Source organism: Nelumbo nucifera, chromosome 1 (assembly GCF_055504915.1).
Source record: "Nelumbo nucifera cultivar China Antique chromosome 1, China Antique-T2T, whole genome shotgun sequence".
Classification (NCBI taxonomy): Eukaryota; Viridiplantae; Streptophyta; class Magnoliopsida; order Proteales; family Nelumbonaceae; genus Nelumbo; species Nelumbo nucifera.
Window position 1 is genome coordinate 5,652,313 of NC_142649.1, and position 13,817 is coordinate 5,666,129.

A 13,817-nucleotide genomic window follows, 5' to 3' on the forward strand; every position below is an offset into this window, starting at 1 on the left:
TGCGACAAAAAAAAAAAAAGGGTAAAATACAAAAACCTCTCCTGAAGTTTCTGACAATCATAATATTCTCTCCTATAGTTTCATTTTAACAAATACCTCTGAACTTTTGAGAAATTCAACAAAAACCTCCCTTCCATCGTTGTCCCAAGCGGAAAATGTTAGATTGATGCATCAGTTTTTTTTCAAATACCCATTTTACCTTTTATAAATGATTTTATATACAAAATTATTGAAGTAATCCCATTTTAATTCAACAAAAACATCTTTAAATGATCATTTCAAAAATTTTACATGCAGAATTACTGAAATATTTTTTTTTGGGTTAAAATGGGATTATTTCAGTAGTTTTATATGTAAAATAATTTATAAAAGGGTAGAATGGATATTTGAAAAAAAATGATGCATCAATCTAACATTTTCTATTTGGGACAATGACGGAAGGAATGATTTTGTTGAGCTTCTCAAAAGTTCAGGGGAGGTATTTGTTAAAATGAAACTATAGGGGAGATTTTTATGATTGTCAGAAACTTCAGGGGAGGTTTTGTATTTTACCCAAAAAACAAAAACAAAAACACAAAACATAAATCTTTCTCTAGCCAGGGTGGAGTGGGGAAGAGCCCCCATGAGAATAGAAAAAACTTTAGCTGTTTGGGGTCAATGCCACATCACCATAAGAATGAGTAAATTAGTAATTACATATTAATTTATTTTTAATGAAAACTAAAGCATGAGAATGGGTCAAATTGCTGTCTCTATAAATTGCTTTGCTCCTACGTGGAGTGAGGAAGAGCCCCATGAAGACGGGTCAAATTGCCATCTCTACAAATTGCTCCTACCACGAGTAAGTGGAAGAAACGAGATATAGGTTTCGCACATGAGCCATTGTCACCGTGGATACCATCCGTGAAAGGTGAGGCTCTCCCTTCTCATCCCACAAACCAAACGGAGCTTAAATCCGGGTAGATTTAGGTTGGAGCAACTTCGGGTCGTATTCGGTTGAACCAACTTATACCAAACTCGACCCGTTGATATCGTAAGGCGTGCAGAGCTGGGATGGTAACATATGATATTGCCTTACAAATTTACGATTACGTTGATTATATGCTAACGTATTGCATTAACTTAAAAAGCAATATACCGAATCATCCCTCCGTCGTCTGTTATGAAGTCTGAAAAGAAAATTTCCCTCTTTTCAAAATTTCTTCGAGTCTAGACGCTTAAACCTCCTTCCTCTAGGAGAAGAGCAGAAGGAAGAAGGTAGTAGAGCTTAAAATCAAGTAAGTTTTTCTTTTGTTTCCCATTTCATCTTAACGGAAATTCTATACCAATCGAAATATTTATTAAATAAATTTAAGTTACTGTAAAAGCCCTAAGATTTCATTTCAAAACTCCAGTCAAACAACCAGAATTTCAATACCAGGAATTCAGAAGTCTTAGATGAAATCCGGGATGGATAATTATCAAAATACAACACTTATTTAGGTTTCACGATTTTGAATTCGAAAGGCCTCTATGAATTTGGTCTTTTATTTTTTTTTCCCTTTCGAATTATCATCGAAGGATATTTTGCTGTAACAGGAACTTCTAGTTTCAGATTTTCTATTTCTCTTCAATTTCTCCAATTTTCTTTTATTTTTTCTTTCGTTTTTTGGGAAACTATGCGGTATATACTTATTAGTGGAAATAGGAAATGCAATATTTCGTATATTTACATGTTTAATGTTGGATAGAGCAGCCTGGTAGAGAGGTTTGCATTTTCCTTGTTGATAGAATAATATATGGGCTTGTACAGAAATACTTCTGATATATTTTTGGTGATTTCTGGAAAACTATTGTTCTTCATTTTCACATAAAAACCCTTTGAATATATTTTGGCACTTCTAGTTTAAACTTTTTTTTATTGCTTTTATCCAAAATGGGTCTTACTTAAGTATAGTGCAGAAATTTTGAAAGTATTTCCAACTTATTTTTTTCTATATTTTCTAAATTACCTTATATTGTTTTTTTTATTTAGCTGTAGAGTGAATGTTTGGTACCATTGAACAAGGACTTTATGGGAACCTTCGCTTGTTTAAGAAGCAAATATTGTTTTTTAGGCTAAACCCCTATCATCATAATTCTAAAAGTTGCAATGAAAGCTAGAAAAAATCTGAAGTTCACTGTTATAAAAATGAAAAGACTATGAAGTAGATCTGGTTGAATTGTGTCTTAGTAAATTTTGTTCCTGTATCCTTACCAATTTGCTATGTCTGGACTCTAGAATCATTCTATGAAACATAACTGTGGTCTTCAGGCATGCCAGCTGTTTACTCAATACCAACAGAATTCTCAGATACATAGCCTTAATCAATTGAATTTTTATGGCATGCAGAAGATGATAATTGGTAATGTTGTGTGGCAGTGGATTTGGAGAATCCTGTGGGTGATGGCACAGGAACAACAGAAAGATCTGCTGCAGCAGATTCAGCTGTCTATGAAGGTGATCCAAATCCCGAGCCCTATGAGGGTATGGTGTTTGAATCTGAAGAGGCTGCTAAGAATTTCTACGATGAATATGCCAGACATGTAGGATTTGTAACCCGTATTGTATCCTCCCGTCGTTCAGAGAGAGATGGATCAATTATATCCCGTCGACTTGCATGTAATAAGGAGGGGTTTAATCTGAACAGTCGGAAAATAGGGCGTGTCCAAATTAGGAAGAGAGAAAGCAAAAGGGAAGGTTGCATGGCTATGATTCTGATAAAGAGAGAGAAGCCTGGGAAGTGGATTGTTACCAAATTTATGAAGGACCATAATCATCCACTGATGGTCTCCTCTGGCAAGGATCACCCAACCCCGGTTAGTCCTCTTCACAAAAGATAAATATAAATTCAATTTTCATTTGTTTTTTTATTGATCTCATCACAAAATTTTGATGGTCATTTTCCTACTTCTCTTGTTTATTTATTTTAATGTTAAAATCCATTTACAGTTTCTTTCTTTGAAATATATGTAGAAGCTTTTCTTCTAGTGTGAAACACAGCTTAGCCAGAACTGCCCTTAAGGAGGGATGTTTTCACTTTGAAACATTACTTTTACTTTTAGGTGAGGGGTAGCCCTTAAACTGTGTTTCATTAAGATAACATATTCCCTAGAAAATAGGATTTCAATCCTAGAAAATAGGATTTCAATCCTAGAAAAAGGTACAAGTGCTTTTAATTTTTATGCACTAGTTTCTTGATTATAGTTTTTGATAACCAAACATGAACATGGTAATACACCATTTATATTGCCAACAATGGGTTAGTTCAATTTCCTTGTTGATGTTTGAGAAATCTGTAGTATGTATTCCTTATTTCCCTGTTTGTCTCCATATAAATACTTACGCTAAAAAAAAAATTTCTCTCCAAATTAAATGCACTAAAACCTTCTTTTCTTCAAACCTACAATGTGTATCACTTTCCCTATCTCTTTCTCATGCACAAAAATTTAATGCTCTTTCACAGACTCATGCATATCCACCCTTAACAAGACACATAACGTTTAGAGTCCAGTGGGTGGGTAGGGGGTAATGTTTTGGCTGATTCTCTTGTTAAACAGGGATCCTCTAGGGATGGGTATTTTTGGGAAGCTTTGTAATCTTTATTTCTGATCTCTTGTAATGTTTAGGAGAGGCCTGCATCTCACGCCTCTCCAAGGGATGCTTGCAAAGCCTTATTCTTCTTGATTAATGAAATTAATTTTCAATTATAAAAAAAAATGTTGTGTATTTATAATTTTAGAGTTTTTGAATAATCAATTTAAGGGTTATCAGGTCTTCTTTGAATTAAATTAGGAGTGGCACTTGTAATTTTCCGTATTTGAGTTCTACTGGATTCTTATGGTTCTACAGTCTAGAAATATGTATGGATGTTTGACAATGAAGGAATGGTGTTTATTTGTGATCTTAGTACAGCTTATGCTATGCGTGTTGAGTGATTCCCATTGCCCTAAAATGATTCTAGGAACCCGTTTGTGTATCCAGGTTTTCTTTCTCTCTATTTTCTTTAATCTTGCAAGAATCCATTACAGCCATCTAACAGGCATGACCATTATGAGTCAGAAAGTCATTAATTTGGGAGAAAATGCCACATTTGTCGCTCTAATTCCCAAAAATAGTGGATGCTAAATACCTAAAGACTTCAGGCCAATCAGTTTAGTAGGTAGCCTCTACAAAACAGGGCTCAAGGAGGTACTCCCTAACATATAATATCACAACAACAAGAGGCATTCATTCAAGGTGGACATAATTAACCAATGTTTGATTGTTAATGAATGCTTTGAAGACATGATGAAGACATTGAGTCAGAAAGGATGGGCATGCAAGCTAGGTTTGGAGAAAGCTTACAATCTAGTGCATGAGGATTTTTTTGGAAGAGGTTCTAAAGCAATGTGATTTTGATGTTCAATGGAATAAGTAGGTCATGGGGTGTGTAAGGTCCTATCACTATCATGTCAAAGGCATATTCTGGAAGGAGGAGGATGTATGTGGATGTGTCTTATCTGACCACACGCCTAAAGAGATTGTATTATATACTTCTAAGTTACAAAATGTGTGAAAGGGCAGTAGCGTCCTTCACAAGTACAAGTACAAGAAAGAAAAAAAATAAAAGAACAATTATATGGTACATAAAGGACATAATCTTATGGTGCTTCCAAACAATAGATCAGCCTATAGACTCTCTGCACTCCCCACCCCACCCCCCCCCCCCCCCCCAAAAAAAAAAAAATACAAAAATACAAAAAAACTGATACTGAGGAAGGAACATCAGTTTGTTAGCTAAAAATCTATGGTGAGGACAATAGCCTTATTGTAGATGTCTGCAAGTTGAAGGCCAGAGGAGATGTGAGGAAGAGAGATGTAGCCCACTAGGAACTGATCTTGAATAAAGTGGAAATCACCCTCAATATGCTTTCTGTGTTCATGGAACATAGGATTTGAGGCTATCTTGATGTGCTTACATTATTAGCATGGATGGGAGTAGGAGTTGAGACTGGAATATGTAGATCGTGAAGGACAGAAGGAGAGCCTTCAATCATATAATCTCACTACAAATGGATGACATAGCATGATATTCTGCTTCAGTGGAAGACTTGGAGGCTGTTTGTTGTTTCTTACACCTCCATGGAACAAGAGAATCATCTACGAAAACATACCACCCAGTTGTGGACCTTCTTGTGTCTGGGCAGCTCGCCCAATCAGCATTAGCACAAGCAATTAGTCTAAAGATGATGATGAGAAAAATAATCAATGAGACAGAACACCTCGAAGAGAGCTTGAGATTAACTTCAAGTGGTTGCCGAGGAGAGGAAATGAACTGACTGGCCACATGGACAGCATAAGAGATATCGAGGTGTGCCATTGTGAGATAAATAAGTCTGCCCACAAGCTGCCAATATTAAGTAGCATTTGTAAGAGGTTCACCATCATCTTTGGAGAGCTTGAGATTAACTTCAAGTGGGGTATGAACTTGCTTATCATCAGTGAGATGAGCCGATTTGACCAAATCAGCAACATACTTGTGCTGATTTACAAAGTATATCTCAGAAGAACAAAACACCTCCAAGCCCAAAAAGTAGTAAAGGAACCGAGATCCTTCATCTTAAAAGAATGAACGAAAAGATTATTCAGATGAGTATACCCTCATTATCATCACTAGTGATAAGAATATCATCCACATACGATAGTAGGAGAGTGATTCCTTGAGGTTGAGTATGAATAAAGAGTGAATAATCTGAGGGGCTTTGGAGTCTGGAGCATAGTTTTCAAGGTGTCTAGGCGATTCTGGGTGATATTGGGGCACCTAGTTGCGCTTAGGCGATAAAAATTTTATAATATAAAAAACTAACTTTTGGCTAGTTCCCTAGTTTTATATACCATTTAGCATGTATATTAATTGAAAAAATAGCAATTCTATTTATTAAGAACATTAAATTTCCTCTAAAAATGTTTGGTGGATGGTCTTGCTAAGCAAGGTGTACAAAGACAGTCTATGTTTTAGGCTCAGTTGTAATGCTTGGGGTTTAGACACAAGGTGTCTATTTGTATACTTAACAACTTGTTGTACTTCATTATTTTTTCTTAATGAATTCATTTTCAGAGTTGCTGATCAAAAAAGCTCTAAAAATGTGGCAAATCATCACATCTAAAAGATAAAAGTCTTTTACATATATTAGTTTCCTTATTTTCAAAAATAATACTAGTATTTAATAGAGCAACTTCATATCAATTAGCAGCTAAAGAAGGTTATAAACTTTATATGATAAATATTCAAGATGGAAAGTAAAATAGAAAACACAAGGATTGAGTTTCTGTTTTATTTAATTAGAGAGAGAGAGAGAGAATAGAAAGAAAGAACCTCTTTATAAATCTATTCTTTCTTTCTTTCGTTTTCTCTCCTCAAAACCCTTTGATCTTTTAAATTTCAATAGTAAAATGTTAAAACAAAGTATAATTGATATATATTTCGCCTAAAAGGGCGCCTAGTTGCTAAAAGTCAAGGTTTTTGGGCGAAGCGCCAAGCCAAGGGCACCTAGTTGCCTAGGCGACACCTTGACAACTATGCTCTAGAGAAATTGTACATCTAACTCCCTTGTCTTGCAATAATTCCCTATCTGTGGCTGAGATTTTATGAATATCATTAACAGGTGTAGAAACAGGGTTGGCATCAAGTATGCCCGTCTCCAATAGATCTAAAACATACTTCCTCCAAATCATCACCAAGCACCATGTATCATCTAGTGCAGCAGCATACAAAGGCCAAGGAGGGGGCTTTTTGGGGAGAGTATTACCAAGATCACTCATAGAAGCCATAGGAAGGTCTTTCTTGTTAAACATCTATTACATCATCTCCAATTCTTTCATAATCGATCGAGTACTTCATATTCTAACTTACATCATCTCCAATGCAGTGGTCATGTGTTTTGAGTTTTTCCACCATGACATTCTTTTTCCTCATAATATAAAACTGTCATATCTGTTTTGACAATGGCCACTGGACCATTAAGTAGATTAATGTCTGTGCCAATGACTAGGTAATCAAACACCTCACTCTACCTACATAGTCTCTGTGCATCTCTGAACTAAATCCTTAGTTTTGTAAAGATACTGATTTTTAGGGATGCAAGGGATCGGATTGTATTCAAATCAGGGTATATCCGAATCCGATCTGATACACTATAGATCCGATCGGATCTCATAAATACCGATTTGAATTCGAACCCAATCAGGATGTCGGATATCCGAATCTGATCCGATCTGATTTCATTTTTAAAATAATAAATTATTAAAAGGAAAAGAAAATATAACAGTTTAAATAAAGAAAAACAAAAAATACAAGTATTTTTCAACTATTTTTATCATATATATACATGTTTTTATAAAAAAAATAATATAAAAATTTTATAATTAAATAACATATATATATATATATATATATATATATCGGATCTGAGGAACCAAAAATAGGGCTATCCAAATCCAACAAAATAGGATCGGACTTTGGACCGGATCATGATCCAATCCATTTGCACCCCTATTATTTTTACTTTACATATACTTTCCATATATGTAATTTCACTTAATACATGTACCTTGATAAGGGCCTTGTTCAAATGGCTCATCCAATTATCTATTATCCATTAGATGTGTATGCCTTGATAAGATAGAAAATGGAAATGTATTTCATGATTGTTGAATGTCACAATACAACTGCTGAAAGTTTACCATAAGAAGGGAGAGAAAAATAAAATGAAACTATGCAATGAAAAAAAAAAGAATTTGTATATGCCTATCAGATAATACATAGGATAATGTATGAAATATTTACATCTCTTTGTTCTTATCCAAAGAAAAAAGAGAAAAAGAACAGAAATCTGTGCCTTTGGTTTCTATTGGCAAAAAAAATGTCTGCTTGTAAATCTTGAGAAGTTGGACAATGGTAGGCGGCACTTCATGCTAATTACGTTGTGTTGGACATTCTGGCTATTGGGAACCTTAGGATGGTAGTTAAGGAATATGTTTATCTGAATAGATGATCCAAACCATTTGAGTTGCATAAAGTATCCAGGCATTGAGTCGTTGGCTCATCCAATTCCAATCATTCTTTTGGGTGAGTGATCTGGGTGCATTCCGTTTTTGATAAGGGAGCACTTCCCTAATCATGGGACAAGAAGTTTGAAAGACAAAAGTACCTCCATGTTTAATCATTACAAACAATGACTTCTTTGTGTTTTCAATAGGGAAATGCCTGGTTTATCATGTAGCTGTGAAATGTGGTGAGGCAAAGCAAAGCCAAACCACCCTGCCTCATCCACCTTATGTGTATGTCAAGAGGCTTAGGCCTCAAATTGAGGTGTGCGTCTCATCTATGCAACATTAAAATTGAAAAAAAAGTAAAACGAAAACATATTAATGTATAATATTCTCCAAAATTCAGGAAAACATGATTATTTTTTTTTGGTAGTTGGAAAAACATGATTACTTAATTGGTTACACTCAAATATCTCTATTAACCTGAAAATATCGCTTTGCATTTCTCTTACTAAACAAAATAATCCTAATGCACTACACTATGTCTTAACATATTGCATCTAAGAATAGCATCTACTATCTACATCCATAACACCCATGACACGTGAAAATGCCAATCTACAAACTAAAATGATAGTTATCATCATCATCATCATCATCATCAAAGCCTTGTCCCAACTTTATGGGATCAGTTACATGAATCCTGTTTCACCATTTTATTTTGTTCAATACCGAAATAAATAAACAAAAATAAAAATAAATAAAATAAAGTTATTAATACGAAAAAAATGAACAAAAATTCTCTTTCTTTTTATTCACTCTCATTTTCAAGTCATTTATTTCTAATAAAGAAGTTGTGTATGTTGGAAAATATTCATTTGAAATTTGTTATAAATTAGTCTATATTGAAAGATATATTAGAATGTATGTAAATTAAGTGAAAACATTATTTTGTTTAAGTAGAAGAGATTATAAATATAAAATCAAATACAAGACAAATTTCAAAGACATGAGTCATATTAGAAAGTATATAAATGTACTAAAAAGTATATACACAAATAGACTATGAAAAAATAAATCATATCTGAAAATGTATAAAGAAAATAGAATTTATAAGTAGACTCAGTTTGTTGTGTGTATGTGTGTGTGTGTGTGTGTGTGTGCATGCATATGCATGTGCATGTGCGTAAACTAGGATGCATGCAAATTAAGTAAACGGATTATTTTATTTAGGTAAAGTAGGTTATAATATAATATAATATTATATTTGTCCTCCTGTCCTCCCCAGACACTGCATAGGCGAGAATCAGTATAAAAGATTATAAGCATGAAACAAAGTAAAAAGAGGTTTTAGATTGATAATCAATATCCTCTGATATATTAACCTAGGATCTCTTCTGTGAGCCAAACATAAAGTGAATGGTGGATTACTTCTGTGAGCCAAACATAAAGGAAAAGAGTAGCATGTGGAGTTACCTGAATGAAAAGAGAGTATTTAAATGGTTGACTTGGGATATGACAATGAGATTACAATGGGTAAAGAGGCGTGCCAATTCCTTTGCAGATGCACTAGCCAAACAAGGGGTGGGAAGAATGGGCTTATTTGTAATCTTTTAATATTTGGAGGAGTTGAGAGAGTTTATCTCCCCCTGCCTTTGTACTTATCTTTCTTTTGTTCATTAATGAAAAGCTTCTGTTATTGATAAAAAAAAAAATTACTATTGCCTTTTTTCATGCATGCCTCTTAGGCATGAGGAGCAACACTAGCTTCTAATAGTGTTGTTTTTCTATGTTAGTCCACTATCCATGTGATTTCCATGTCAAGTTGTTTGAGATAATTTGTGTAATTTAATGCAGGATGAGAAGGATAAGAAAATTCGGGAACTATCTCTAGAGCTGCATCGTGCAAATCAACGGCTAGCTGCTTGTCGAGAACAGCTGCACACCTTTATAAGATATATTGAAGAACATACCTACCACCTATCAGGAACGGTTGATGATGTAGTCAACAATATCAAAGAAATTGAATCTAGAGACAAAGAACTTTCACAATACAGATAGGAGTGGAAATTTCAGGCCAGCACCTTTGTATAATTCTTCCATATTGTATAATTAAATCTCTATTTATAGTCCACCATAATCTTTGTGCTCTAAAGCATGTATAAATTCATTTTTTTTGTTAATAAAGTGTCTACATTTGTGATGGTTACTAGTTAACATTCCATTTCATGCTCATACTTCTTTGGCCTAGTCCTTGTTCATACCTTTCTAAATCATCCACAACATTCACTCTTCCTACCTCAACTTCTCTAACCCAATTAAGTATGCAGAAAAATTCCTACAAAGCCGGAAGTTGAGCCAAAGGAAAAGAGCAATTAAGCAAAGAGGTTATTCCATAAATGGAACCATAGCCAAGTCATTGTGATGGGTTTTGTCATGACTTTTATTAGAACTCTTTTCTTTCTTATTTTCAAACTTAAGTGTGGAAGTAATTCAGAATTTTAGATTAATGCTCGATCACTTATTTGACACACAAAAGTACTTGTTTCACTGGTAAACCTCCATATGCTTGAATTTAGGCATCTTCGTCTTTTTAGGCAACGTTCAAAGTATTGCAATGTATCAATTCTACGATATGTATTGGTTTTCAGGGCCACTGATACATGAGATATGTTTAATCAGACGTGTTTAATACATTTAACTCATAGTAATTATGTTATTATAATGATCAACATACTAATGTCACAGAGTAACTGGTAGGTGGTAGCCAATTTTAAGCTATGCATAGGGATATGCGCGGGACAAGAATGCAGTTGGAAATTTAGGATGTATCAATATTGCAAAGCGTATTAAAAAAGACATTTTTAATAAGATATATACAGAGGCACACTTAGGAAAATGCATGGATATGGTGGAGAAATTAGGATAAGTGTGAATATTAACAAATCCTGTATGTATCTCACAAATTCATTAAGATACTAAATTTATAACACAAAAGAACAATTTCAAAATTTGTAATTGATTTTTGATATGGCAATGGTAAACACATTTTATAAATAAGAAATGCACATTTGGTAATATTTAAAAGTGGGTCAAATTTAAGTCAAATACGTTTTTTCCTTGTTAGGAGAATAGGAGGAATGATGTATAAGGACTAGAAAGTTATATTAGGGGGAAGCTTAATTACATAACATAAATTAATGGTGGTAAATGCATATACTAAAAAAATGAAAGAAAATAGAGAAAAAATAAATGTCCAAGAATTAGTAATGTAAATAAAAAATGAGAAAAACTATACAAGTTAATAATAAAAGAAAAATAATCAAAATATAACTTAGATGAAGAGATTAATGATATATGACTTATAAATGACTAATTATATAAAAAAGTATCAAATGATATTTTAGATGCATCTAAAGAAAAATAGGGAAGTGTTAAAAAACATTGGGGTAAAATGAAGATGTTCAAAATATAATCAATAAAATAAATATAATACAAAGATTGGCAAAAGACTAAAAATATAGAAAACTTGAAAAAAAAAATACAAAATCATAAGAAAGAAGTCAAAAAGAAAGTGAAATATACTAAATTGAAGGCATATAAAAAATTCTATCATAAATCTAATCAAAATTTTTGACAAGGCATAAAATTAGTTTTACCACACTAGAGGCTCTAATTCATAAGGCTTTAGTTTCATAAAAGGAGGCATGACATGCAAAATACTCCCATTGATCTCGGTGCACATGCATTCATAACTTTTCAAGCATGTTTAAGTCTCTATTCTCTACCAAATAAATTATTGTAATTTAATAAATCAGGTACTTTAAATTTAAACTTGAGATGTTGTATTTGTAAACAACTAAGTCATAAGGTGGAAAATAAGAACTATAAATTTTGCCCTAGTTAGCTTAAAATCACTATCTTCAATTGTTCTTGGAATCAAAAGTTTCTTCTTTCTTTTTATTCACCAACTTCAAGCAATCACTCTTGAAATAACAGGTTATATACGGTAGAAACAAAATATTATCTTCTATATTAGTTATATGCTTGATGATTATTTATGTTTGTCTAGGAGTTTTCTTTTATCATGCTTTTAACTTTCTTCTTTCCTGATTTCTTGAATTGCTTTTTCTTCGAACCAAAATTAGCTAAATGATGAACATATTCAACTTTCATTTTCTTTTATCAATCTTCCTTTGACACACACTAATTGATCAATTTATTTGTTGTCCACATTTGGCAATCACTAGTGTTGCAATTAACAACAAATGTCTCATTTGATTTTGGTAGCCTTAACATCACAATATAAATCAAGAAATCATCTTCTAGTCTGATTTTTAATTCCTCAAAGGCAAAAAAGAAAGGCTTAATAATTAATTTAAAATTGGCTTCATAATGGTCCAAATTTTGGTTTAAAAGTTTCCCAAAAAAAAAGAAATCTACCTGTCATCAAAATGGCACAAGGTTATTGAGAAATTGTCTTAAAAAAAAAAAAAACAAATTGAATCCGAAATTAGTTTAAAAGTTGTGCTCAAAGTTAGTTCAAATTTGCACAAAATAGTCTAAAAATGATCCTCAAATTATCCAAAATTACCGAAAAAAGGCTTGTGTTAACCTAAAACTTAAAAATCAGCCTGAGGTTCCCTTAAAATTTGTAAAAAATAGTTTATAAGTTAATTTAAATTGGCCACAGTATTAGCCTAAAGGTGATTTTAAATTATCCACCAGAAAAAGGTGGTTTTAAAATAATCCCAAGTTAGTCTAAAATAGGCATTCACACCAACCCTCAAAGAATATGTTTGCGGGAGATTCAAAGACATTGTCAGTTCGCTGAAAAATGAGTTAACAGGACCTTGACACATATGGCATCAGATTAGAAAGGCTATGTTTGGAAGCTAATTTTGGTTAGGTGCCACAATCAACAAATACAAAGGTTGATGCAATAGCCGGAATTCATTAACAATTGTTGAATTGGGGGAAGGGGGGCATCCTCTCGATTTTCTTTTTTTCTTTCTTTCTTTCTTTTTTTTAGAAATTGTGAATTTCATTAAAGTAAATAAGAGTGGTCAACAGCGTTCTTATCTCCTGGAGATGGAGTTGGTGGGGTGGCGGCAGTTGGATGGAGTAAGATATGGAAGCTGAAGGAGATGCTCAAAGCCTTCAGAATTTGGTCAATTAGGGATTGAAATCAAAGGGGGTGTCTTTGTCAAAAAAATACAAATATCGGAGTGGGAATCTCATTCCTGGGGGGGTCGGAAATGGCCACTCCTCCATATGGACGGGAGGATAATCAAATGATTAGAATCAGAATGGCCCATTCCAATTCCAATTCCGGGCTCCTTTTCCTTCAAACCAAACAAACCCTTAGTCATTTATGGGTAGAGCTTTTTGGCCTATTTTGGGCAGTTTGAAGGCAATTTTTAGGCCAATTTAGGGGTGTATATGGGACATGCTTTTAAAACGTTTTGAAGTCTCGGGGCTCATCATATTGGTTTGAACCCTATCTAATGTTTTTTCTGGGCCAACTTGAGGTTATAATAAGATTTTGAGCCCAACATTTGGATTGTCCTAGGGATTTCACTTCAGATAGTTTTTTTTAATCAAATTAAATATCTTTTATGACGCTTACCTTGGGCCAAACCCAGCCCATTTAGAGCCAATATTTTAGTCAATCGAAGGCCCATTTTTAGGTTTCCTCACAAGAAAGGACCATTTTAGGGCTTACCAGAAAAGAAAGAAAGAAAGAAAGCCCATTTTAGGGCAAACT

The 13,817-nt window shown here is 33.5% G+C and overlaps 1 protein-coding gene across 1 annotated transcript; it reads left to right on the top strand.

Annotated features, from left to right (window-relative positions):
• The first annotated feature begins 1,124 nt into the window (after positions 1–1,124).
• Positions 1,125–10,285, top strand: LOC104605201 (protein FAR1-RELATED SEQUENCE 12-like). Its single transcript, XM_010269855.3, has 3 exons — positions 1,125–1,277; positions 2,402–2,838; positions 9,908–10,285. Coding segments are annotated over exons 1-3 (642 nt in total). The 5' UTR covers positions 1,125–1,276; the 3' UTR covers positions 10,112–10,285.
• The last annotated feature ends 3,532 nt before the right edge of the window (positions 10,286–13,817 follow it).